A 24,212-nucleotide genomic window follows, 5' to 3' on the forward strand; every position below is an offset into this window, starting at 1 on the left:
TTAAGGTGAGTGCAGACTCTTCTCTGGCTGAGGATGAGGACCATGGGAGGGACTGTAGTGCACTATTCCACAGGGAATTTCTCCTACTCTTTCCTCCCACACCTCTCACACTGACCCTGGGTCGTGTCTGTAGAGTTTGTGGGACCAGCTGTTCTCACTGAACCATCACCTGTGCATCCCACCCCGTGTTGCCACCGTGTCACCCTGGATCCTTTTGCAGAGAGGGCAACCAAGGTGGCTTTAGGGACCCAGAGGAGCAGCAAGGGAGACTGGTCCCACCTGAGTGCCACTGAGATGTGTGCTGCAATTTGGGGGCAGGGATAGGATTGAGGGGTTCATTCCCATTGTCAGTGTGACTTCCAGGCTCTGTATCTTTCCTGCAATTACTTGGTAAAATCAGTGTGACTAATGAGTATCCCATAGAAAGGAGGGAAATAATTTATTATTCCTTACAATATTGTTGTAATATCTTGCTAGAGCCTCCCTTCCATGCTGAAGAGCCCCAATCTGCCCTGTCAATCCTCATCTGGAAGCTCTTAGGACACTGATGATGAGGTACCATGATGTACACCATGGGCAAACCAAGGATTTAGCAGATGATGCTTTGTGTCTTATCCTTCATTTCTTCTCTAATAATTTCTAGTATCTGGTACCTTTTAGCTCCCACCAAACACTTAGCTGGTGCTGTCGTGGAGTTATTTACTCTAACTTAAAGTTTTGTTACAGTTTAATAAGGAAAAGCTCAGAAACAGAGATTTTATGTGGGAAAACAGGATTGCATCAGTTCATCTTTATGGTATTATATACATATATGTACATATTGTACTGTATTATTTCTTTTTATCTTGCATTTTACTGCCACAGGGACCTTTTGCAAGTGCTCACAATCTGCTCTGTATCACACACACTCCATCCTGCCCCTTTCTTCATAGCATTTATGAATATACAGAATCACAGAATCACAGAATCATTAAGATTGGAAAAAGACCTCCAAGATCATCGAGTCTAATGTCTGACAGAACACCACCTTGTCAGCCAGACCCACATCCAGTTGTGTCTTGAACACTTCCAGGGATGGTGACTCCACCACTTCCCTGGGCACCATTTTGTTTGTGAGATTTGCTAACGGAAATACTCTGTGTTGTACCTCTGCTCCTGTATCTTGTTTCTTGAAGAGCGGAAACATCTGTTTCCATCTTGGCTTTTCCAGTGCCAAAATGTCATTTCCTTCCCTCAGGGCACTTCACTGCTGACAGACAGTGACAGGGTCCATCAGGGGAAGGAAGGAACAACGTATTTCTTAGTCGTGGACAATGCTGCCTTGGACGATGGTGGTGTTTATACCTGCGTTGCCAAAAATGCAGGAGGGGAGGTTTTGTGCAAAGCAGAGCTCGTCGTACGTGAAGGTAATGTCATCCTCTCAGCTGTGAAGGCAATGCCATCCTCTGAACTGGGAAAGTAATGCCATCCTCTCAGCTGTGAAGGCAATGCCATCCTCTCAGCTGTGCAGGCAATGCCATCCTCTCTGCTGTGGAGGCAATGCCATCCTCTCAGCTGTGCAGGCAATGCCATCCTCTCTGCTGTGGAGGCAATGCCATCCTCTCAGCTGTGGAGGCAATGCCATCCTCTCTGCTGTGGAGGCAATGCCATCCTCTCTGCTGTGGAGGCAATGCCATCCTCTCAGCTGTGGAGGCAATGCCATCCTCTCAGCTGTGGAGGCAATGCCATCCTCTCTGCTGTGGAGGCAATGCCATCCTCTCTGCTGTGGAGGCAATGCCATCCTCTCTGCTGCAGGAGTTGCTTCCACTGCCAAACATAATTTGTTGCAGTCATGTTCTGGTACCTGTATGGAATCTGCTCTGTATCCTTGTAGAGCATTTATATAGGGTCAGTATGGTGGGATCCAGGATAAAACAGAATCCCAGAATGGTTTGGGTTGGAAAGGACCTTAAAGATCATCTCCTTCCAACCTCCTGCCATGGGCAGGGACACCTTCCACTATCCCAGGTTGCTCCAAACCCCATCAAATCTGGCCTTGAACACTTCCATGGATGGGCCAGCTGCATGGGCAACCCTAAAGTCCATTTAGACACATTCTGTTCTCAAACAATTCCACTTAATTCTCTGTAGAAATTTAGAAGACCCCTCTAATTTTTCCTTCCTTAAATTGTCCTGTAATAACTTTGCACACTATTAGCAAGGCATTATTGTCTGAATTTTCACCCTTATATTTTCCTTTCCAAAGCTAAGAAAGACCAAGAAGGAAAGAAAGTGGCCACCAGGAGAAAGCTCCACTCCCATTATGAGGTGAAGCAGGAGATTGGAAGGTAATTGAATTTTCCAACTGTACAGCATCACTGCCAGGGAATATCTCGTTGCCCATCTGAGCTGCTGAGGCAGAGGTGGGTCCTGAAAAGTCTGAAAAGGTGGAAGTAAAGGCAGATGTGGGAGGACACTCCCAGGTGTGCTGGGAATGCTTTCCTGAGGTTTCTGATAGAGGATGGGACAGTGCAAACAGCTCCAACCAGAAAAAAACCATCCAAAGGCTCACAGATTAGTGCCTGGGCATGGCTTCTTGGCAGTGGGAGCATCCCAATCCCGTCACATCAGGTCTGTCCCAGGGATCCAAGAGCACCAGCACGAGCCTGCATCACCCGCAACAGCTTTTCCCTTGCTGGGAACACGTTGCTTCGCTTTGGAGACAGCCAGGAGAGGGCAACAGCACCTCACACACAGCAAAATGAGCTTCTTATGCCGCAGAATTGAAGCACTGAGCAGCAGGGAGCTGTCAAAGGCCAGGGTGTGGGAAATTCTCAGCCCAGGTCTGAACAGGGCTTGTCCTTCGATTCCTGCACAGGGGATGCTTCAGCTTCGTGAAACGGGTGGTGCACAAAGGGAACAGGGTGTCCTGTGCTGCCAAATTCATCCCTCTGCGGAGCAAAACCAAGGCTCGAGCGCATCAAGAGAGGGATATTCTTGCCTCTCTGTCCCACGACAGAATTACCAGGCTCCTGGATGAGTTTGAAACACGAAAAACACTGATTTTGGTTCTGGAGTTGTATCCTTTTCTGTGCAGTTGTCTGAGGAGGCTGGGAAGTACTGGGTAGAGCTCATTTATTAAATATCTAAGCAATGAACCACTTTTTGGTTTTTTTTCCTGAGACAAAAGGGCACACAATCCTTCTCTGCACGGCAGGATAGCACAGCTCTGTGAGAGCTCCACTGCAGTCCTGGGCTTCTGCTGGGTGAGAAAAATCAGACTTGTGTACACAAGTGTGAATGAGTTATTAAGCACCAAAATTCTTTTCTGAAACATCTGGAAGTTACGGGCTCTGTTTCCATGAGATTCAGTCTGGGTGAGCATGAGGGAAATGCAGAGCAGAAACCCCAAAATCAACAGGTAGATTTCAGAAGAAGTGATACCAGGTTTAGAGCAGCCCAGTTCTGCAAGGACTCTGCTGCAGCAGAGACTTTCATGACCATCACAGTACCTGAGATCACCTCGTGAATTCTGCTGTTGGCTGCATGGAGGTGGCTCCACAATCAAAACAAGCTTTTCCACGTGGTTCTGTTGTCCCTTAATGCCACTGCCAGATGCTCCAATGAAGAGCTCCTGGACCGTTTATTCAAGAAGAGTGTGGTCACTGAAGCTGAGGTAATTTCTCTCTCTCATTTGAAAGTCCAGAGCTGGTTCTTTCTGCATTTTCCTTTTGGAAATACGAGAAATGTCTTTGAACCAGTGATAACCTCTCAAAGCAGAATCAGCCCCTACAATGTGTTCCTATCAACTTTCACTGCTAAGCTGGATTTCTTTGGGGAATAACTGGAAACAGCCAGTGGGTTTGACCACCAGCACTGCATTCAGCCTTAAAAAAAGACTGTATTTGCTCTATTTTCATAATTTCTTTGCTTCTTGTCATCTGCAGCTCCTGTATCTCCACTTACTTAATACCACTTTATCCCCTTATAACTATATTCTATCTACTCCCTTTCTGTCTTTAAAAGAAAAGCTGAAATTATGGTTTCTAAGGGATTTTTTTGAGATCCTTGGTGTTAAAAGTGCAAAATGTTTTACTTCTCCCATTTAGTAGCCAGGTGTCCGATATTTATTGGTAAAATTGATTTTTTTTTTAGAAATTCTCAGAGGGAAACATCAGAGAATTATGGAATGGTTTGGGTTGGGAGGGAACTTTAAAGATCAAATCTTGGTGAAATCAGGGACTCTCCTATTTAATCTCACAATAATCAGTTTAATAATTGTTTATTTAATACTTGTTTAATAGTTGACTCAATTCTTAGGTCAAACTGTATATCAAGCAAATTTTGGAAGGAATCAAATATCTTCATGACAACAACATCCTTCATTTGGACATCAAGGTAATGTGCAAGGGGAGGTCTGGCTTTTCCCAGCCTCTTGCTGTCCAGGGAATGGGTGTTCTCTGAGTTAATCTTACAACTGAAAATACTCCCTTCTCTCAAGAAAAATTCCTCCATTTATTTTTTTTCACTCAATAGCCACTGAATATCCTCATGGTTTATCCTGAGAGGGAAGACCTGAAGATCTGTGACTTCGGATTTGCCCAGAGGATCACACCCGTGGAGCCTCAGTACAGCAAATATGGCTCTCCAGAGTTTGTTGCCCCAGAAATTGTTTCCCAGTCACCAGTGTCAAAAGCAACTGATATCTGGTAATCTCTCTCATTTTCCTAAAAAGCTTTTCCAGGCCCTCAATGGCCTGCATTTCCATTAGCTGTTAATTAGTAAATGGAGCAGTGATAATAACACAGGAAACTGAAAGCGAATGCTGACAATCCAAAAGCCATCAGGGCTCTTTAAAGCTCCTTCTGTCTAATTATTTTCAGCCATAGTTGAACTCTGACTGCTAATTAATGCAAAGGAGCATCTTAGAGGAGATGATCTCTATTTCAGGCAGCAACTAGAGACAATGATCCTAAAGGGCTTTCTAGAAAAGGCAAACAACTCCAGTATTTTCAGCCTTTTCCTCTGCCTGTGCTTTAAAAATGAAGGATTGTTTGAGAACAGGTTTTAAAAATACTGAAGGGGGGAAATGAATGGAAAAAACAATAGCTTTTGGGATTTATTATCCTTGAAAGGTGAGGAGAAGGTGGTCTTGCTGTTCCAGGCTGTCCAGTGGCAGGAAGAGGGACTTGAAAAGGATGGATAAATAGTGACAAACATGACATTTGTGTTCCCTCTCTCCTCAGGGCTGTTGGAGTCATCACATATTTAAGGTAAATAAATCCTGGAAACACTCCCTCAATAACCCTTTGTCCATCAGAGCCCTCCTGTACTTTCCAGTGAGGGATTTGAATGGAGCATTCAGTCCTTCCATAATAAGGACAATTTATTTTGTGGTTTCCTCCTTTCCTTTTCTGGTTGCTCCTCACGAACACTGCAAGTCCCAGGCACGGAATCCCTCAGATTTTTAAGAATCCCACGTAAGCATTTGTGCTTCTGTCATTTGAACAGAAAACAGAAGTCTAAAACCTGTCTCCTTTCATTTTATGGTGTTAATAAACAAGCCTCACGTGCAAGTCTCCGTTTGCTGGGGAGAACGACAGGAAAACTCTCCTAAATATCCAGAACGGGGAAATTTCATGGACCATTCCTGATGTTGTTCACTTGAGTGAAGATGCAAAGGACTTCATGAAAGGGATCCTGCAGCAGCACCCCAAGTGAGTGCCCTTCTGTGCATCCCTCTGCTGGTGTCTCAGTGGGCACATCCCAGCTCATCAATTGGTTTGAAAAAGTAGAAAGTGAGACATGCTGCATTTTCCCCTAATTCTTCTTTATTATTCCCTATTACCCAACCCACTACTCGGATATTTGCCAAATTGGCCTCTCTCTGGTGGGGTGATGGCCTTCCTCCCTGCCTCCTCCAGGCAGAGGCGTTTCTGGAATGACACAGATGAGTGGGAAGAGCACGGACTGTTACAGAGGGAGTTACGCAAGAATTAAATAACATTGACCACATTCATTAAGCAATTTCAAGTACAAAAGTTGGCTCAAAGGCATATTTACAGGCACTTGATTTTAATTTCATTTCTACTCTTTCTGCCTGCTGCCAAAGCTATTTTCACTCTGGCCACATAAAGAGGCAAAGTCACTCTCAGGGCTGATCTGGACACCCTTGAACCCCTGCAGAGAGCCATGAGCTCTTCCCGAGGATCTGTGGGGAGCGTCAGACCGAAAAAGGAGGATGTTTTCACCTCCAGAGGAGAAAACCTTGGGTTGGAATCTGCTGTGTCTTGTTGGCTTCTCAGCTCTCAACCTAAGGACACACCCCAGAGTGTCGGAGGGTGCAGCAGCACCTCCAGGAAGATCAGTGGTTGCTGTTGGAGGTGATTTCCTGCTAAAATGTTGATCTGTTCTCTTACCAGAGCCAGGCCGAGTGCTTTGGACTGTCTTTCCCACAAGTGGTTCATGGTAAGTTTGTCCTGGTCCTTGATCAGTCAGTTTTCCCCAATATCCAATCTAAACCTCCCTGGTGCAACCCGAGGCCATTTCCTCTTGTTCTATCACGTCAGTGCAGAAAGGAAACTGGCCTTGCAGACCAAAGTTATGGTTTAAATTCCAAAGCCTTAAATCACCAAGGAAAAGAGTTAAAAATTAACAACAGCAAAAAGGATTTAATAGCATGTATTGAACAGGGCTTGCTTTTAGCACTGAAAAGCTGATTTTGTCTGCATTTAACTATGAAAGCACTGCAGGATTTGATCTACTGTAGCTTTCCTAAATTAAACAATCCTGTAAAGAGAGAATTCTAAAAAAACCCACCAAAACTTCTCAAAAAATGATGCCAGGATTTTTTAACCAATGATTTTCCTCTCATTCCACTTGGCAGCATAATGTCCCTCTTGAAGCAGCTCATTTCATTAATACCAAGCAGCTCAAATTCATTGTGGCTCGGAGCAAATGGCAGGTGAGTTGCCCTTAATCTGTGTTGATTCTGTTTAGTTATATCTGTTTTTAACTGCACCTGAATCTTTGAAAATCTTTTGGGCTTGGATCGCGAGCTCAGCAGAGATCTGAGCATGGCTCTGAGTTGGGAATAAGCCCAGGAGAGATGGATGTGTCAGGAATTAATTATCTAGGCTTTTGCAGCCTGGAGACCCCGGCAGGTGCCTGTAAGACACAAGGTTGTGTCTAAATTAGGTGCCCTCAGCTGCCTTTGCAATTGGACCTGAATTACACACGTGTCCCAAGAAAACGCCTCTTTTCCTTAAGTTCCCCAAAATAATTGGATTGATTGCCTTCTGAACATGCCAGTTTCTCTCTGCTGGCTACAAGGAGATGCCCAGCTTCAACTGAGATGCCCCACATGGCAGAATTTAGAGCAGAGGAATCCCACCTCCTGTACTGTCGAAGTTCTTCTGCTGGCCTAAGTCACTGTAGGTTGTATTGCAGTAGTGATTCTCTCATCTGATGCTTCCCATCAAAAACTCCTTTCCATCTGTTTTGAGTGGCCAGATTGACTTTGGAAGTCTCTAACATTAGAGTCCTGTTTCCCCCAGTCACAAGAGCAAGAGTGTTCCCTGAAGTCAATTTAATTTCACATCTGTGAATGAGGGGAGAGGAAGATTTGGAGAGCAAATGAGGCCTGGATTAGTGACATGTCCAGAGGGTGGCAATGTCTAATTAGACTCGTGGGTGAGGTATTTAGGGGTGCAGGAGCTCATTTTGGTGTGTTTGCTTTACCACACTCCCACCACGTTCCCATCTCCTTGTGCTGTGTCTTGTTTTCCTTCTCAGCGCTCCCTGATGTGCTACAAATCCATCCTGGTGATGAGGTCCATCCCAGAAATCCTCGAAAGGACCCACGACAACACCTCCCTGGCCATCTCCCGACACCTCATTGAGGAAAGCACTTCATCCAGCACCAGTGGCTCCTCTTCGGACAATGAAAACTCAAATTTCCCCCAAAAGAGGCACTTTGGCTCCACCCCTGAACTACACTCGCCCATATTTGATGCCCCAAGTCATCCCGAGCCTCTGAAACGTGCAAGTGAACGGGAGCACTCCAAAGCCTCCATCCCTCCAGTAAAACCCATGAGGAGGAAATATGCTTCCACAAAGGCTGAGGTGGGGGACAAATCACCCCCAGAAAGCAAAGAGCTCATGGCGAGTATTTTACAGGAGAAAGAGGAGAGGCTCCAGCCCAGCCTTCAAGTAGAGCTGTCCCAAAGAAGTGGTGCTGCTGAGCCTTCATCCCTGAGAGATTCCACGGAAAGCACATCACTTCCGCATCAGAAAGAAAAACCAGACACATCTTTATCTGAAAAGGACAGAGTTGAAGAGGCAGGGCATGGGACAGAAAAGCCATCTGCCTGTGTTCCCAGGCAGAGTGTCATTAAAAGCACCTTCTACAGCCAAGCAACCGAGCTGCCTTCAAGGCCACCTTCCTCACCAGGCAGGGAGTTCAGAAGGCACCTGGACAGAGCCAGAAGGACTTTGAGGAAGGCTGGGTATTCAAAGGTGCCCCTCAGTGGTCTCCGTGAACCCCTCCTTGAGCAGTTTGAACTGGAAGAAGAAGAAGAAGGAGGAGGAGGAGATGATCGCAGGGAAAGCCTGCTGGGATCCTTGACCAAATCCGCGTCGTTTGACACTGCCAGGAAGCCACCACACCCTGCCATTGCTGGTGCCAGCCGCAGCCATTCCCTGGATGACTACAGGCTGAGAGCCTCCAGATCCTTGAGGGAGCAAGATATTTTGGAGGAGGACTGTGATGTATTGTCCCAGGAGAGCTGCCCTGAAGGCAGTGATCACTGCGACATTTCCACAGGGCCTGGCAAGGGATGTTCTGCAGATGCAACAGAGCAAGGGGACATCAGGAGAGCCAGCAAGGACTGCTCAGGAGAGAAGCCCTCTCCCTCCACACATTGTGAGGGGAATGGGTGCCCACCTGCTTTTATACAACAAGTAGAGGGACTTCCAGTGTCACCTCACAGGAGTGAGAATAGGAAACGTTTACTGAGGAAGTCAAAAGCCACTGAGATTGAGGAGGACATTGAATGTTTGGAAAGCAAAAGCCCCATTCCGACTGCCCAGTGCTCAGGTGTAACAGCATCATCAGCTCCAAAACATGAGAGCATGGAGGGCAAATCTGCCTCTGCCCGTGCCTCTGACTCTGCTTTTCAGGAGGGCAAAGAGTCCATTTCAACCCTCACACAATTGGAGATCACCTCCAAGTCATCTCCTCCGAGTAAGGGAGGGGTGTGTCTGTCCCAGGAGTCTGCTCCCACCGGCACCCACCCAGATCTAACAGGTGGAAGCTTGCTTATCAAAAGGGCAGCCCCAGCCCCACCTTGGAAAGACAAAAGGCAGAAACATTCAGATGAAAAGACTTCTGCTCCTTGTGTTGCTGAATCTGAACCCATGGAGCATGAAAGCTCCGCTGTTCCTACAGAACAAACAGAAACCAATTCACTTCCAGTATTTAAAGACAGAAGTCAGGAAATTCCTGGGAAAAGTGTTCCAGCAGCTACTGTCATGGTGGGCAAACTACCAGGTACAATCACACCTGGTGAAGGTGCTCCTCAGAAGCTGAAGATCCGTAAAGAGGTGAGATCTGCTGTCCTGGAAGATGCAGGAGTGGGTGTTACAGGAATCACTTCACCATCAGCCCACGGTGGTGAAAGCCAAACATACAAGAAGGGTCCTGTTTACTTAGACACAGCATCAGCTGTCCTGAAGGGAGAGCAACTCGCTGTTTCCAAAATCCCACCACCAGGATCAGTGCCAGCTCCGGTCTCAGATGGAGCACAGCAGGCTCACAGTAAGGAGAAATTTGCTGCTCTGAGGAGTAAAAGCCCAGCTGCCACCGAGATTGTTTCCAGTTTGGCCCATGAAGGAGCTGAAACCCAGGAGGCTCCTGAAGGCCATGGCTCAGAGCCTGCTGTTCTGGAGAGCACACACCCAGCCAGAGCTGTGTCCTCCCAAAGCACTGTCCTCCCTCAGGTCTGGGAGAGTGAAAATCAGGAACATCCAGAGGTGTCACTTCACAGTGAGATGAGATCTGTTGTGACAGCAGGTGGAAGCCGAGCAGCTGGACAGGCTGTGGCTGCTCCTTTCCCCAAGGCTGGACATGGGGTGTTTGAGGAGGACAGGGCTGGGATTTTGGATAGGCTGGAGAGTGGGAGCCCAGGTGCATTAACTGCTTCACAACCAGAAGTTGCTCCAGCTTCAGCCTATGAACTGGAATGTGAGGAATATCCAGAAGTTTATGGTGAGGATGGAGGCATTGCCTTAGAAAGTGGAAGATCCGATGCTGGAAAAGCTGTCCCACCACTGCTCTGCAGGGATCACGGTCAGGAGATGTCACATCACAGATCGTCTTTCTACAGTGATGAGGAGTCTGCTGTGCTGGAGGGCTTAGTGGACGAGATGGTTTCCCTCTCTGAGGAGATGAATGTTTTGGCAGAGTCAGTTTCTGGAGAGAAGGAAAGCAGGAAGCACATTTCTCCTCGCACACATATGTTCTACAAAGGCAGCCAAGCACACATGGACACCTCCTTCCCTTCCGTCCAACAGGGTGGAAGAGGAGAAGTCTCCGAGCAGGACGACCTTGCAGAACCCTACCTTGCCCTGAGTGAGGAGCCAGGAGTCCTGGAAGGGCAGGGAGCACGGATAGCTCCTCATGAATGTGAGCAACTGGAGGACATGGCATTTGAGACCCCCCCTTCCAGCCGAGAGAGCATTTCCTCAACAGAGAGCTTGGACACTGGAAAAAGACCCATCCACGTGCCAGTGATCAAGGACACTGGCAAACACCCTGAAGTTTCTTTGGTGAAAATCAAAGACCTGGCAGATGAAACACCCAGTCTTGGCAGTGGCCCTCAAAAATTTGACATCTCAGAGGTGGAGCCTGCCTATTTGAATTTCTCGGATTTGTACGACATAGTCTATTTTCCATTTGAGTTTCTGAGCTATAAGAAGCCTTCACCCAAACCAGTTCCTAGACGGTTCATGCTTCTTGAAAGGGCAAGGTCCCCTCCTGCAGGACATCTCCATAAGGATAAAAGACTGTGCATCAGGGAACAGGAAGACAAGAACAGGAAGAACCGCTTGGAAATATCTGAGGATTCAAAGGCAACTAACTTACTAGCCATGGGGAAAGGGGCAGAGAACCACAAAGAAATGTATAGCTCCCAAAAGTACTCCAGTGGAAAGCAGAAAAGCTCCTTCCACACCAAGCCTGGACTCTTTAAGCCATATGCAAGGTCTCACTCAGTGGAGCAGTCGGTGGAGCAGAGTCTGAAGAAGAAAGTAAAAGCTTCTGTTGCCCATATTTCAAGAATCCTAAAAGGAAAGATGTCTCCTGAGCCAGAGGAAGGTAATTATCTCACTCTGTTCCTTCACAGATGTGCTGCTATAACTGGACTCTGCTAAAGCTGCCTTTTTCTTTTTCCCCAGCATATCTGAAGCTGTGATTAGACTGGGATTGCAAATCTGGCTGTGGCAGGTTCTGAAATCAGCACTCTCCACCATCAGGTCTCTGTTAGTGGCTAGCTTCAGTGCAGAGTCAGCTGGGTTAATCCACTGATGGAAGGGGCTCAAATTCCCTGTTTGAGCTTGCACAGCAGCGGTTCAGGGCTGGGTGATGCTTTCCTTGCTGCAGTTATCATCTGACCATGGCAAAAAAGGTTTAAGTGACTGGGAGAAGCTGAAGTCACCCTGGCTACTGGACATCAGAATCTGTCCTTTCTTCGCTGCCATCCCTGGATATTCCCTGTTCCTCCAGGACAGTGTTCTGTTTGCAGCAGCTGTCACAGCCTTCCCTGTTAATCAAAGGCCCGCTAATAAGGGAACCTGTGATTGTTTATGTGTGAAGGCAGAACTGTCACTGCAAATGGATGCCACGGGGAGAAGGATGGCCTTGAATGACTTCTCATCCTTTCTCATAACAGAGTTTGGTGAGCTGGAAAGTGAGGCAGCAGAAAAGGAGCTGTTGGTAGGGGCTGAAGGATCTCTGAAGAGGAAATCAGCACTGCCTTCATTCAAGCTACCAAGCCTCATCCCAAAGGAGAAAGGTATTGCTGTGGCAGGAGTAGTTGGTTTCTTTTACCTCCAGAGGGTGATTTAGCAAAGCTGAACTTGCTTTTTCCCTGGGAAGTTCCCCCTTGACTCCATCAGGAGCATTTTCCAAGGTCAGGTTACTGCCCCAGCATTCAGCAGAGCCCAGACAAACACTGGGAAGGGCAGGTGTGGGAGGCTGGCAGCCCCTGGCCACTGTGGAGAAGAACCCCAGAGAAACACAGAAGAAAACCTGAGTTCCCCTTTCCCATGGAGATAGGAGCAGATTTGATGCTCTATGGGGTTTTTCTTTCTTCAACATCCACCTTTCATGTCTCCTCTCTTCTTCTGTTGTCTTGGTCACAGAATCATTTAGGTTGGCAAAGACCTCTAAGATAGTCATTGAGTCCAACCATTAACCCAGCACTGCCAAGGCCACCACTAAACCATGTCCCCAGGTGCCACACACCTGTTAAATCCCTCCAGGGATGGTAACGCTTTCCTGGGCATTCTCCTCCAATCCTTGACAACACTTTCCATGAAGATATTTTCCCTAATATCCAATCTCAACCTTCCTTGGTGCAACTGGAGGCCGTTTCCTCTGGTCCTATTAGATCCCCTCATCCTTGAAATTCCATAATTTAGTTTTGCCCCCACATTTAGGCTCGGCCAGAGGAACACCCTTGCTGTGACAGGGTCTCTCTCTGCTCTGACCTGTTCTGCTGCCTTAGCTGTGCCAAGGCTGGGCAACGCAGATATTCCCCATGGATTTTCCAAGATCCATCTGGATCGGTCACACTACACCCATGGGTGAACGGGGTTCCTTCACCTGTGTGCTCAGTGCCTGTGGGATTCTCCAAACAGTGGTCAAAGGAATGGCAGACCATGAACCAGAAAAGTTCTTGACCCCATTAAAAATGCTTTCTGATGTCCTGCAGGGATTTGTTTTCCACAAAGCTCTCCTGGCTATTCTGAATCACCGCTTTTCCCCCTCTCTGCAGCCCCATTGTTCGTTGAGGAGCTCATGGACCAGGCTGTGGCCGCCGGACAGTGCGTGACGCTCTCGTGCCGGACGGCAGCTCACTCCTCCCTGCACATCAACTGGTTCAGAGGTGACACTGCCAATCCTCCTGAGAGTCCCTGACCCCCAGGACAGGGCTGCAGGGAGAGCTTTAAACACCTTGGTATCAATTTTCAGGGTACTTATCTCTCCCATCTCCTGCTTTCCAGATGGGATACCTGTCCAGAGCAGTAGCCGGATCCTCATCTCATCCACACTCAAACACTTCCAGCTGTTAACGATCCTCTCTGTTAATGCTGAGGATTTTGGAATTTACACCTGTGTGGCTACAAACTCCCTGGGCTCAGCATCCACCTCTTGTGTCATACGGAAAGCAGGTGAGAGAAGGAGTCGCTACAGAAATAGGTACTTAAGTACTTCTGCCCCAAAATGTGACCTGTGAATACCTTTGAGGTGAGATTTCTGCACATGGGTGCAGAGAAAAATCTCTCCCTGGCTGTGGTCCACAAGGGAGGACCACAATGTGCAGGGTTCATTCCCTCTTCTTCACTCTTTCTCTCCTGGATGAAGAACCACTCCAAGACAAAATCTTAGTGCTGAATTTAAATTAGGGTTGGTTAAATTGCTGTTCCACTAGCTGTGTGTATATATATGTATATATTAAAAATATATACATGTTTTACACATATATACAAATAATATCTGTAGCTGAGACCTGCTGGGTGTAGAGTTTTGTATCACTGCAGTGCTGCTGTTAACACTCATGGGGTTTGTGCCTCCTCTCCACAGAGGTTCCCCCCAGCCCTCCACCCCCTGACATCGTTGAGGTCTACAAGGATGGAGTACAGATGGTTTGGAAACCTGTGGAAACCAACATCCCTGTCCATTACACTGTCCAGTGCAAGACTGAAGGTAAAGCACTGTCCTTATGCTTTGCAAGGAACACCTCGGTTTGTATGATCTCTTCACCAGATGGATATGTTATTATTATTCAGAAACAACCTGATTTAACTCCCTAATTTAGAGTTAGGAATGGAATTCATTCTACACTTCAACAGCCATCATTTAGCCATCTAAAAGCTAGGGGTTGTGCTGGTTAAATCAGCCTGGAATTTGCATAATACCAAGGCTTTGCTAAAGTGTGAATCAAACAAGGCTGTGTGGAAGCTACAACCAAAAAGTGAGCAGCCACAGGAGAAAATGCCTGCTCTGATATGCAGCTCTGAGTAATCTGACAAAATTAGACACTAATAAGACAACATCATCTCAGGCTTTCTGCACAGTGTTGGAGAAAGATGGTTTATCAAACAGGCAATTTATCCTCTGCTGAACAGCTGTGCTTTCTTTTCCCACTGGCTATGGAGGAAGCTTAGGGCAAAGAGCCAGGACAAGATAACCAAATTTTGGCAAAACTGAATCACCTCTTTGATATTCTCTCTTGAGGCTTGGTCCAGAGGCTGATGAAAGTCAGTGGAGTAGTTAACCATGGAATGGGTTGGGTTGGAAGGGACTTTAAAAATCATCTCATTGCAGCCCTCCTGCCATGGGCAGGGACACCTCCCACTATCCCAGGCTGCTCCAAGCCCATCCAGCCTGGCCTTGGGCACTTCCAGGGATTCAGGGGCAGCCACAGCTGCTCTGGGCACCCTGTGCCAGGGCCCCAACACCCTCTGAATAATAAATTCTTCCTGACATCTAATCTAACCCTTTCCTCTCACAGTTTAAAGCTGTTTCCACTCATCCTGTCGCTATCTGCCCTTGTCAAAAGTGGATGTTTTCCTGTTTAGTTACAAAAGCTTTGTATCAAATTCCCAAGGCTGTTCTGCCTCTCTTGGGATGGCTTCGCTGTTGTTATTATCAGTGTGATGTCTGATAGCAATTCCTGCTGCAGCCACACAAACACAGCCCTTTGGATTCAGCTGCTCCATGTTCCTTCACTTAATTCTCCAAACAAGCAAACACACAAACATTCCTTTCTGCATTAGCATGGGCATGGGCAGCAGCTTTCTGCCTTTTCCCTCTGGAGCTGGTGTGAGTCACTTTTCCTCCAACACCACTTTTTTAATCATTTTTCCTTTTGACACAAATGTAGGAGAGATTTTGGGGAGGACAAAACCACAAGTTCTTCCAATTAGGAAGAAAAATGGGAAACAGCATCTACAATCTTCCACTGTGTTCTGTGTATTTGGCAGGAACATGCAAGGTCCTGCTCTCCTGAGCACATGAAGATTAAGATAATCAGGAATAAATTCCTTGTTTTATCCATTATTTGACAACAGGCTTTTGTACGCTGCTTCTGCAGATCTTTATTTCTAAGCTGTGTCTGCTCCTTCTTGCACAAACACAGCCCCCAATTCAACCAGTACCCTGCAAAGTCATTGATACCTTGGGTCTGGGTGGGGAATTGCTGCTTATCCAATGGTTTGAGGCTCTCTGCCAGAGTTTATTTGAATGGATGGATGGGTTTAATCTCAGGCAGTTGTAGAGAGTTGGGTTCAGCCTTGAGCACAGCAGCAAAATATGGGACACCACATCATGTGGAAGGAATGTTGATTAAATGTTTGCTGGTGATTTTCTCCTTCCTAACTTAGTCCCATGAATAATGAGTCCAGAACATACCTACAATTACAGTTCTGTGAGAAATCATAAAATTCATAAAAGCTGAGTAAAACTGCCCATGTTTCCAACACTGGATTTGTTAGGATGGTGTTAGTGGATGGTTCTGTCCAGGAATCCTGCACCTCATGGTCTCAATTGGATTCAAGACACAGCCAACAGGGAAAAAAAAAATCAGTGATTTATCATTAGTTTGGAGTTCTTGATGTATATTTCCAGTAGAGTTTGGTGGTAAGAATTAGATAAAGAGGAAAAAATACAGGAAGGTTTCACCACTCCTCTGGAATAATATTGGCACAACTTGGAATTATCAGACATAAACCAGCTGATTTTAGAGAAGAATAACACAGGTACAGCCCAAAAGTTGGCCATGGTAAATTGGTTTCTCCATATTCCCAGCACATAAGTAAAGTTAGTAGAAAAAGAAAACTCAAACCACAACAAAACCCCAAATCTCAAAAAACCTCCAGCCTGTTGTGACCACCCCAAATGAGTCCTGATCTCTCTTCTCTCTTTCCTTGGTTAAGATGGGGAATGGACGACTCTCGCTTCTGACATCACCGACTGCTGCTACTACGCCAGAAATCTCCCCCAGGGGTTCATCTACCACTTCAGGACAGCCTGCACCAACAAGGCAGGGATGGGCCCCTACAGCAACCCCTCTACCAAAGTGAAAATCACTGGGAAGGATCAGATGGGTAAGATCAAATGACAAGAAACCATTGGGATTTCCTACATCAAACCCACTGCATCCTTTTAGCTGTGGGCCCAGAAGCCAAGAGCAAGTGAATCAAGGCCAATTCCACTTGGCTCAGGGTGGTTTGGGGCTTTTGCATATAAAATTCTATTATTTTCTAATTATTTTCTGATTCTGGACACAGGGAAATAAGTACAAACATATTAAAAAACCCAATAAGGTAACAGCATCATGTAAATACAAACAATATGTAAATATATATAAAATTAAATAGTAAAACAAAAAACCTGGGAACTGTAGATTACCTATTGAAGACACACTCAGTTTTGATTTGAAATCATGAGAAAATTGTACAATAAATGTGTCACTGGAGGCATTTATCTACTGATACAGATTTTGCCCTGGTGAAAACTCTGGACTTTCTTATATTACAGACTAAATGCTAAATTCAGTAGTTAACTTCTCTATTCTGGTGTTTTCCATTGGGAATTATTGTCCTTCAGTGGTGAATGTTTTGGCTCTAAAGTAAAGAAAGCTCAATTTACTATTTTTTCACCTGTTTGACTACTTTGTACTACTCATATGTTTTTAAAATTAAGAGATCCATAACCCCACAGCAAACATATCTTCATAGCAAAGGAAATGTCCTTTCTGTGAAGAAACAGAAGGATGGTCTAGCTGGAATTTCCTCCCAATGGAGAGGACAGGTCTGTAAAAATCGGTTCACAGAGATATTTTTAACTCACCCCAAGTCCTCTGCTTTCCATTTTCTCAGGATTAGTTATCATGAATGTGTCCAGCATTTCCAAGCAGATGCTTTAAAGGGATGCTATAGTATTTCAGGGAGTGCTTGGACACAACCACACGCCAGAACCAGAGCAACAAGTTCCAGCTGCTGTCCTGAAATGTCCAACCACAAGAAGTTTCTAATTTCTTGTCAGTGTTCACCACGTCCTGAGGACTTGTTGTGTGAGAAGACAAGAAACAGTGGCTAAGATGTTTGATACCATAGCACAGAACATAGAATCCATCTCGTTCTGTCTGGAGTGGCCACACCAGGGAATTTTTGGGTGGACAGAGCAGAATCTGTTGCACTCCAATAGCACTGAGTGCCACAGCTGGAACACAGAGTCGCCTGGAGAAAGCTCTGCTTGTTGTTGCTCATACATAGCAGGGAAGACTCAGAGAGGCTCCAGTTTCCACACAGAGCTGTTTTCCCATGTAACCCCTGTCCCTTTTTCCCTGCAGAGCTTCGTGCTGCCACGCAGGAGTTCCCATCAGCTGCTTCTGAAGACGAGAGTGAAATGATCACACCATCTGAGCCCTTCCCTACCTACCAGACCTACGCCTTCCAAACCGAGATCAAAAGGTAGAGAATCCAACTGAGCTTTCAGGGAAATCCCACATCTGAAGGAGCAGCTCTCCTATGAGGAAAGGCTAAGAAAATTGGGGTTGTTCAGCCTGGAGAAGAGAAGCATTGGGGTGACCTAATTGTACCTTCCAGTACCTGAAAGGAGCCTACAAGAAAGATTGAGAAGGACTTTCTATGACGGGTTGTAGTGACAGGACAAGGGGATAGCTTCAAACTGAAAGAGAGTAGGTTTAGATTAGATACTATGAAAAAATTCTTCCCTGTGAGGGTGGTCCCTGGCACAGGTTGTCCAGAGAAGCTGTGGCTGCCCCATCCCTGGAAGTGTTCAAGGCCAGGTTGTTTTACCACCCTCATTATGAAAAAACCTTCTTCCTCACATTGAGTCTAAATGCACCTTCTTTTAGTTTAAAACCACCACCCCTTGTCCTGTCACAACAGATGTGCTGGGCAGCAGGGCAGCCACTTGATTTATCATGAAGTGAGCCCAGGGCTAACAAAGTTTCCTGTCCTTGCTTCATCAACGTTCGCAGCCACCATTTCAGTCAGGATGCTGGGATTCAACTTTCTCTGCCTAAAAGAGAGACACTGACTTCTGTTGCCAAAAAGGAGTAGTTCTCTTGCTCTCTCTTCTCTCTCCAGAGGAGTTAAGCTCTCACTCCTGTAATTTAAAGTGACTGTACAGTTTAAAGACACAGGAGGATGTGCAAACTGTGACAATAGATGCAGTAACTCCCCACCAGGCACAGATGAAAAACACAGCATGGGATCCTGGTGGTTTTAGAGAACAGAAGAGAAGCCTAACGTGCCTTTGTGTCCCTTTGTACCAGGGGCCGATTCAGCATCGTCCGGCAGTGCCGGGAGAAGGTGAGCGGCAAGACTTTGGCTGCTAAAATCATCCCTTACTGGCAAGAGGACAAGCAGGCTGTGCTGCTGGAGTACCAGGTGCTGAGGAAGCTTCACCACACAAACATAGCCCAGCTGAAGGGCGCCTACGTCAGCCCACGGCACTTGGTGCTGATCCAGGAGATGTGTGTGGGACCAGAGCTGCTCCACTCTTTGGCGTTACGGTAAGAACAAGAGGGAAGGGTTTTCCAGTCAGGGCTGGTGTCGGGAGGAAAACACCTGTTGCTTTGTCCTGACAAACTGGATCATTCCTCTTCATCTGTTCCAATGTGGTATCATTGCTCACTGGATTTGTAAAGTGTTTGTTCTGCAACTTCTTGTGAGATAAAAAAATTACTTGAGGTGCCTACAGCAGGACAACTCAGGGCCACCCAGCTGAGATGCTGAAAGCAGTTTAGAGTGGTTGATATGAAACCCCATCTCCCAAAAAGTGGATGTTACTGTGGGTCAGGAAGATTCATTTTTTCTCACAACAGCACAGAATGGATCTGCTGAAATCATGTGGTTAAAAGCAAGGGAATGGTGGGCATCAAATCTGCTTTCTCTCTTTCAGCTCTACAACACCCTGAACTTCTTGAACCTGTAAACCTGACTCACAGGATGGACCAGCCTCTCCACATACAGCAGATTTGCTAAAATGGAGTTGTTTCTTCTTGTCTCTCAAGGGCCTGATGGGCTCAGACACCCAGGGGAGGGTGATAGTGGGTGTAGAAAGGCATTTTTGGACACACAGACAGGACACCTCAGTTTTCTATCCCCTTTCTCCCACCAGAACATCGTACTCAGAGGTGGAGGTCCGAGACTACCTGTGGCAGATCCTCAGTGCCACCGAGTACCTCCATGCACACAACATCCTGCACCTGGACCTCAGGTCTGAGAACATGATCATCACTGAGCCCAACCTGCTGAAACTCCTGGATTTTGGGAACGCACAGTTCTACACACCAGACAAATTTATTACCATGGACAAATGCTCGGACTATGTCGAAACCATGGGTGAGTAGAGTTCAGTCACAATGACTTGGGGTTTATCTGCAATCTGTGATAAACAGAAAAACACAAACATTGGTCAAGGCAGCAGTAGGTCCCAGCAAGGAAAGCTTTCCAAGTGCTGCTCTGCAGTGACAGCGTGAGTTTGTGGGAGCAGTGAGTGGTGACAGCTGTCCCACTGCAGACCACAGGGGACAGAGCTCACAGCAAAGCCACCCTGGCTGGCATCCATGTGTCCATTTATCCGGGGATAAAGCACTGCTGCCATCTGCCCAGAGGTCCTCATGGTTTCACAGCAATTAGCATCCCCATGGGTCTCCCACCCCAATCAGCTCCCTGTCCTGGGAGCCGCCTCTGCTTCCCTCTTGGGAAGGCAGCAAAGCATTAAAGTACCCACTGCTTTTGTGCTGCTCCCAGTGAGTTGGAGAGGATCTTGGCTCACACCAGCTTACTTTTCCAGCTCCAGAACTGCTGACAGAGCAAGGAGCCCTTCCCCAGACTGATATCTGGTCCGTCGGAATCACAGCCTTCATCATGTGAGTCAGTTGATTGTTCCCTGCCCTGTGAGTGGCTTTAAAACCACAATTTCAGAGAGTTAATCTCAGCTGTGCCGCCTCTCCTTGGCAATGACATGGAAAACTGTGAGATGGAGGGGATGGATGGGCAACCTGTGCCAGGGTCTCACTGCCCTCACAGGGAAGAATTTCTTCCCAATATCTAATCCATAGCTCTCCTCTTTTAATTTAAAACTGTTCACCCTTGTCCTGCCACTACAAGCCCTTATCCAGAGTCCCTCTCCAGCTCTCTTGGAGCCCCGTTAGGTGCTGGAAGGGGCTCTAAGGTCTCCCTGAAGCCTTCTCTTCTCCAGCATGAACACTCCCAACTCTCCCAGCCTTTCCTCACAGCAGAGGTGCTCCATCTCTCTGATCACCTTGGTGGCCTCCTTGGGACTTACTCCAACAGCTCCACATCCTCCTTATGCTGGGAGCCCCAGAGCTGGAGGCAGCTTCATGTTATCAATTCTCTTCTTGTGGGGCAGGTTGAGTGCCAACTACCCCATCAGCTCTGATGCACCCTGTGAATTCCTGAGAACAGCCAGGAAGGGCAAACTGAAGCTCACGCGGTGCTATGCGGGTCTCTCCGGGGGAGCAGTGTCCTTCCTCCAGAGCACTCTGTGTGCAAACCCTTGGTAAGATGCTGTCTGTCCTCCCAGCAGCACAGCTGGTGCAGATCCTGGGTATTGCCCCTTCATTTGCAAGGAGCCTCCTCACCCAGCACGGATCCCTGACTGACCCCTCACCTTCGTCTGTCCTAGGGGAAGGCCGTCAGCCTCCGAGTGCCTTCAGAGCCCATGGCTCCAGGAGACAGGTTTGGACAACAGGCAGCAAGCACTGGTCACCTTCCCCACCATCAAACTGAGGAATTTCCTCATGGAACGGGAAAAGAAGAGGGGACTGCTGTGCTCCAAGTATGGCCTCATGATTGCACAGTGACATGGATGTGGTGACAGATGGGAATTGCCTCCCTGTGCCCTCCTGCACTGAGTGTTTGGTACCAAACCCTCCTGCCAAGCTGCTGTGCAACAGCTGAGCTGGGGGAGCTGCTCTCTGCCCGGCCCCACTGTGTTTTATCTGTGTGTCCTGCCTGCCACGGGCTGCTTCTGTGTATGTGTGACTCGTGGGGGGAACTGGCCCACTGGACAGTGAAGGCAGCAAATCCAACAGTGAACTTGTAACATGCAGATTTTGTACCACTAAGAGACTTTGCCACTTTGAAGCTGAGCTGCTCTTCCCTGGGGAGCAGGGACACATCTACCCAGAGATCCCAGAGATGTGGTGGCAGTATCCCTGGCAAAGGCTGAGTGTTTTAATTCTTTAAAAAAAATCCTCAAATGTCACGTTCCTCTTTGAGCTTCAAACCCTGCTTTCCTCTGCAAAGGATGGTGTTGGCTGTGTTGTTGCTTTGTTCTCATAACCTCAGTGTTCCTTCGAGTTTCTCTGCAGTGATTGACGTATCTGTTGGTTCCCTCAATTTTCCATACAAGCAGCAGTAAGTGGAGGCTTTCTCAGAGCTGTGTCTGGCTGTGTTTAGAGGAAGGAGAACAGAAAAACATTTCCTAATGCATTACAGTTCAGTACTAGAAGTAAGGCTGTTTGTCCAGGGGCGTTCTTTCCCAACAAGTTTAACCCATATTATTCCAAACCTGAAAGGTGGAGCATCGTGACTCCTTCCCTTGCTCAGCATGCAGAGCAGGAATTGTCACTGAGAGCAGAGGAGCTTTCCCTGTGCTGTGGAGAGCAGACACTGACTCAATAGATTGTAAAACTTGAAATGTTGAAGTAAAATTGTCTTCACTGTGTGCTACAGGAGAGAAACCCAAAGGCTTAGGGCCAGACTCTGTGCTCAGTTCTCTGGTGGGACAGACACTGCAATGAGGGCTGCCCCCCAGGAAACCTTTCAAGACTCTGGATTCCATCCAATTTAACTTCTTTTACAAATCCAGTCAGGTTTTTTGTTGGCACAGGCTGGTTCTTTGCTCTTGCTGATGCACTTCGGGATGGAAAGCTCAGTGGCAGTGAAAAACCTATCTAAACACAAAACTTAATTGTAGATTAACTCACTTGGAGCTTTCACACTCTTTCATATATGACTTTTTTTTTTTTGCTTCTCACAACTGCATGCATTTGAGCATGTCTGAGATCTTTTATAGACCCAACATTGTTAGGTTAAATAAACCATTCTGATGAGCAAGTAAAGCCAGATTTTTCTGCGGAATCACTGTCATTATTTTTATATCCCTTCCCTGAGCTCTGTCCTTATTTGTGCAGCACACATCCCTCGCCCCTCAGTTCTGACCTGGACTCTTTGTGATAACCAGTATACACTGTCGATGAGCACGGAACAAGTTCCACGCAAGATATCCACACAAAAAATCCTTTTCCTAGAGCTTTGGAAGGAGGACATCACTTGGTCAGGATGTGATGATGGCTCTGAGCTGCCCAGCTATCCCAAGGTATTCCTCAGCATGGTTTGGAGCTTGCACTGACCAGAATATGAGAAGTGCTTCGGAGGAATAAACTCATGGGTAACAAGAAAAATAGGTGAGAGCTGTTGATGGAGCATGGAAGGAGTGAAAAGATGCTGGAATTGCTAGTGGATATATCAGCTGTCAGAATGAAGCCTCACAGGTAGTTTTTGTTTCCCTTGGTTCTGCCACAACTGCTTGATAGTTTCTGCCTGAATTTCCACCACCACCACCATGAGGTCAGGACTAACAACCAGTCTGGCAGGCTGGGATAGTTTGCCCTTAACACACAGTTACAACATCACCCTGCCCTTTGCAGAACAAAGTTGGATCTGATGTTTGGATATGTGTGAAAATGTTTGAGTTTCATTCCTCGACCATAAATAATGTCCAAAGTCCAAGGTTAGTGTTGATGCCTTTTCCTGGTCTTGAAATCAAGAGTCAAATATGGTTAGAAGGGGAAAAGGGATTTTACCTTGGTATTTATTTTAAGGATCCTTAGGTGCACTATGTCCGGGTGGAATGCACCGAAATGCACCCCGCAATGCACCCACCCCCAAAAGATGTGGTATAACATTATAGGTGTTACTAATTAGCAGATCTATCAAAGATTCCCCAATGAGAGGCTCGAGTGAGCTCCCCTCCCCAGGGGGCCTTCCCCTGGATGGTTCTATCTGAGTTTACAGAATGTGTTCTGGAGAGGACCTTGGGGTCTGGGGCACACTGATCCCTACCTATAAAGCTTCTAAAATGTTGAGTCTCCGAGCTGAACGAACAAGGCCAAGAATGCAGGCAAAAAGCACTAAGAATACAGAAGTTGCAAAAAAGGTATAACAGGGGTATAAAAGAAAAAGCAAAAAATCTTCATGGCATCAGTGTCAGCATTAAAATGAATCCACTGTTCTCTGCTCAGGAAAGGCTGGGATTTAACTTCTGTAAGGAAGTGGTCAGAGCCCTAATTATTGAAGGGTAATAAAGCAAAGCAGAGCTTGTAGAGCAAAGCTTTATCCTGCATTGATCCAGCAGATCAGTTTGAGGGCTATAAGGCCACAGCGGCTGTAGCCCATATGGGATTGAGGTTGCTCCCTTAGGGGGTCTCATCAGATACAAAGAGGGGACCATAGAAAAGACAATTTGAAAACCTCAAGGAAATTCTTACATCTCTGGAGAGAATATTTGTTGCTCTATGACCTTTCAGGGGTTCACCGCAAGCTGATGCCATCCTGCCAATCGTAGTTCATGTGGAAAATAAATGATCAGGTGCAGGGTGTCACCAGACAAATGTATGGACCAGCCACCTATTTGCACCCAACCAGTCTTTCTTATCCCCTTACTCCAAATCACCTAAATCCATCCTTTATCCCCCTTTGGTTCCTCCCCAAAACACTCTGCTGTAAGTCCTGTGCAGTCCTAAAATGCTCTTCCCCTACAACCCATAGGATGTCTCCCCTGCCTTGACACAATGTGCCTTATCCCAGCTGGTGATTCGGAGAGCTGTTCCCAGTGACACAATTCCATGGGAGACACACCGGGACTGTGGGGCTGATGGCTCTGC

The 24,212-nt window shown here is 46.8% G+C and overlaps 1 protein-coding gene across 1 annotated transcript; it reads left to right on the forward strand.

Annotated features, from left to right (window-relative positions):
* Window positions 1–1,328: 1,328 nt before the first annotated feature.
* LOC116441365 (obscurin-like) lies at window positions 1,329–22,399 on the forward strand. Its single transcript, XM_032103181.1, has 22 exons — window positions 1,329–1,406; window positions 2,185–2,327; window positions 2,858–3,058; window positions 3,595–3,655; window positions 4,300–4,377; window positions 4,516–4,688; window positions 5,226–5,252; window positions 5,544–5,696; window positions 6,402–6,447; window positions 6,866–6,943; window positions 7,774–11,353; window positions 11,928–12,050; window positions 13,035–13,145; window positions 13,264–13,431; window positions 13,844–13,966; window positions 16,198–16,368; window positions 17,616–17,736; window positions 18,567–18,806; window positions 19,415–19,638; window positions 20,093–20,168; window positions 20,672–20,821; window positions 20,948–22,399. Exons 1-22 carry the CDS (start codon window positions 1,329–1,331, stop codon window positions 21,123–21,125), a joined length of 6,303 nt encoding a protein of 2,100 aa, XP_031959072.1. The 3' UTR covers window positions 21,126–22,399.
* Window positions 22,400–24,212: the final 1,813 nt, after the last annotated feature.

The sequence above is a fragment of the Corvus moneduloides genome, chromosome 1, assembly GCF_009650955.1.
Source record: "Corvus moneduloides isolate bCorMon1 chromosome 1, bCorMon1.pri, whole genome shotgun sequence".
Classification (NCBI taxonomy): Eukaryota; Metazoa; Chordata; class Aves; order Passeriformes; family Corvidae; genus Corvus; species Corvus moneduloides.

What these genes read in the sequence shown, in the direction of transcription:
- LOC116441365 (XM_032103181.1), top strand. Translation starts at nt 1,329, where the DNA reads ATGGTGGTGTTTATACCTGCGTTGCCAAAAATGCAGGAGGGGAGGTTT. An exon ending in GTGAAGCAGGAGATTGGAAG is followed by an intron (nt 2,328 to 2,857) that starts GTAATTGAATTT and finishes ATTCCTGCACAG; the next exon opens with GGGATGCTTCAGCTTCGTGA. An exon ending in GGAGTCATCACATATTTAAG is followed by an intron (nt 5,253 to 5,543) that starts GTAAATAAATCC and finishes TTAATAAACAAG; the next exon opens with CCTCACGTGCAAGTCTCCGT.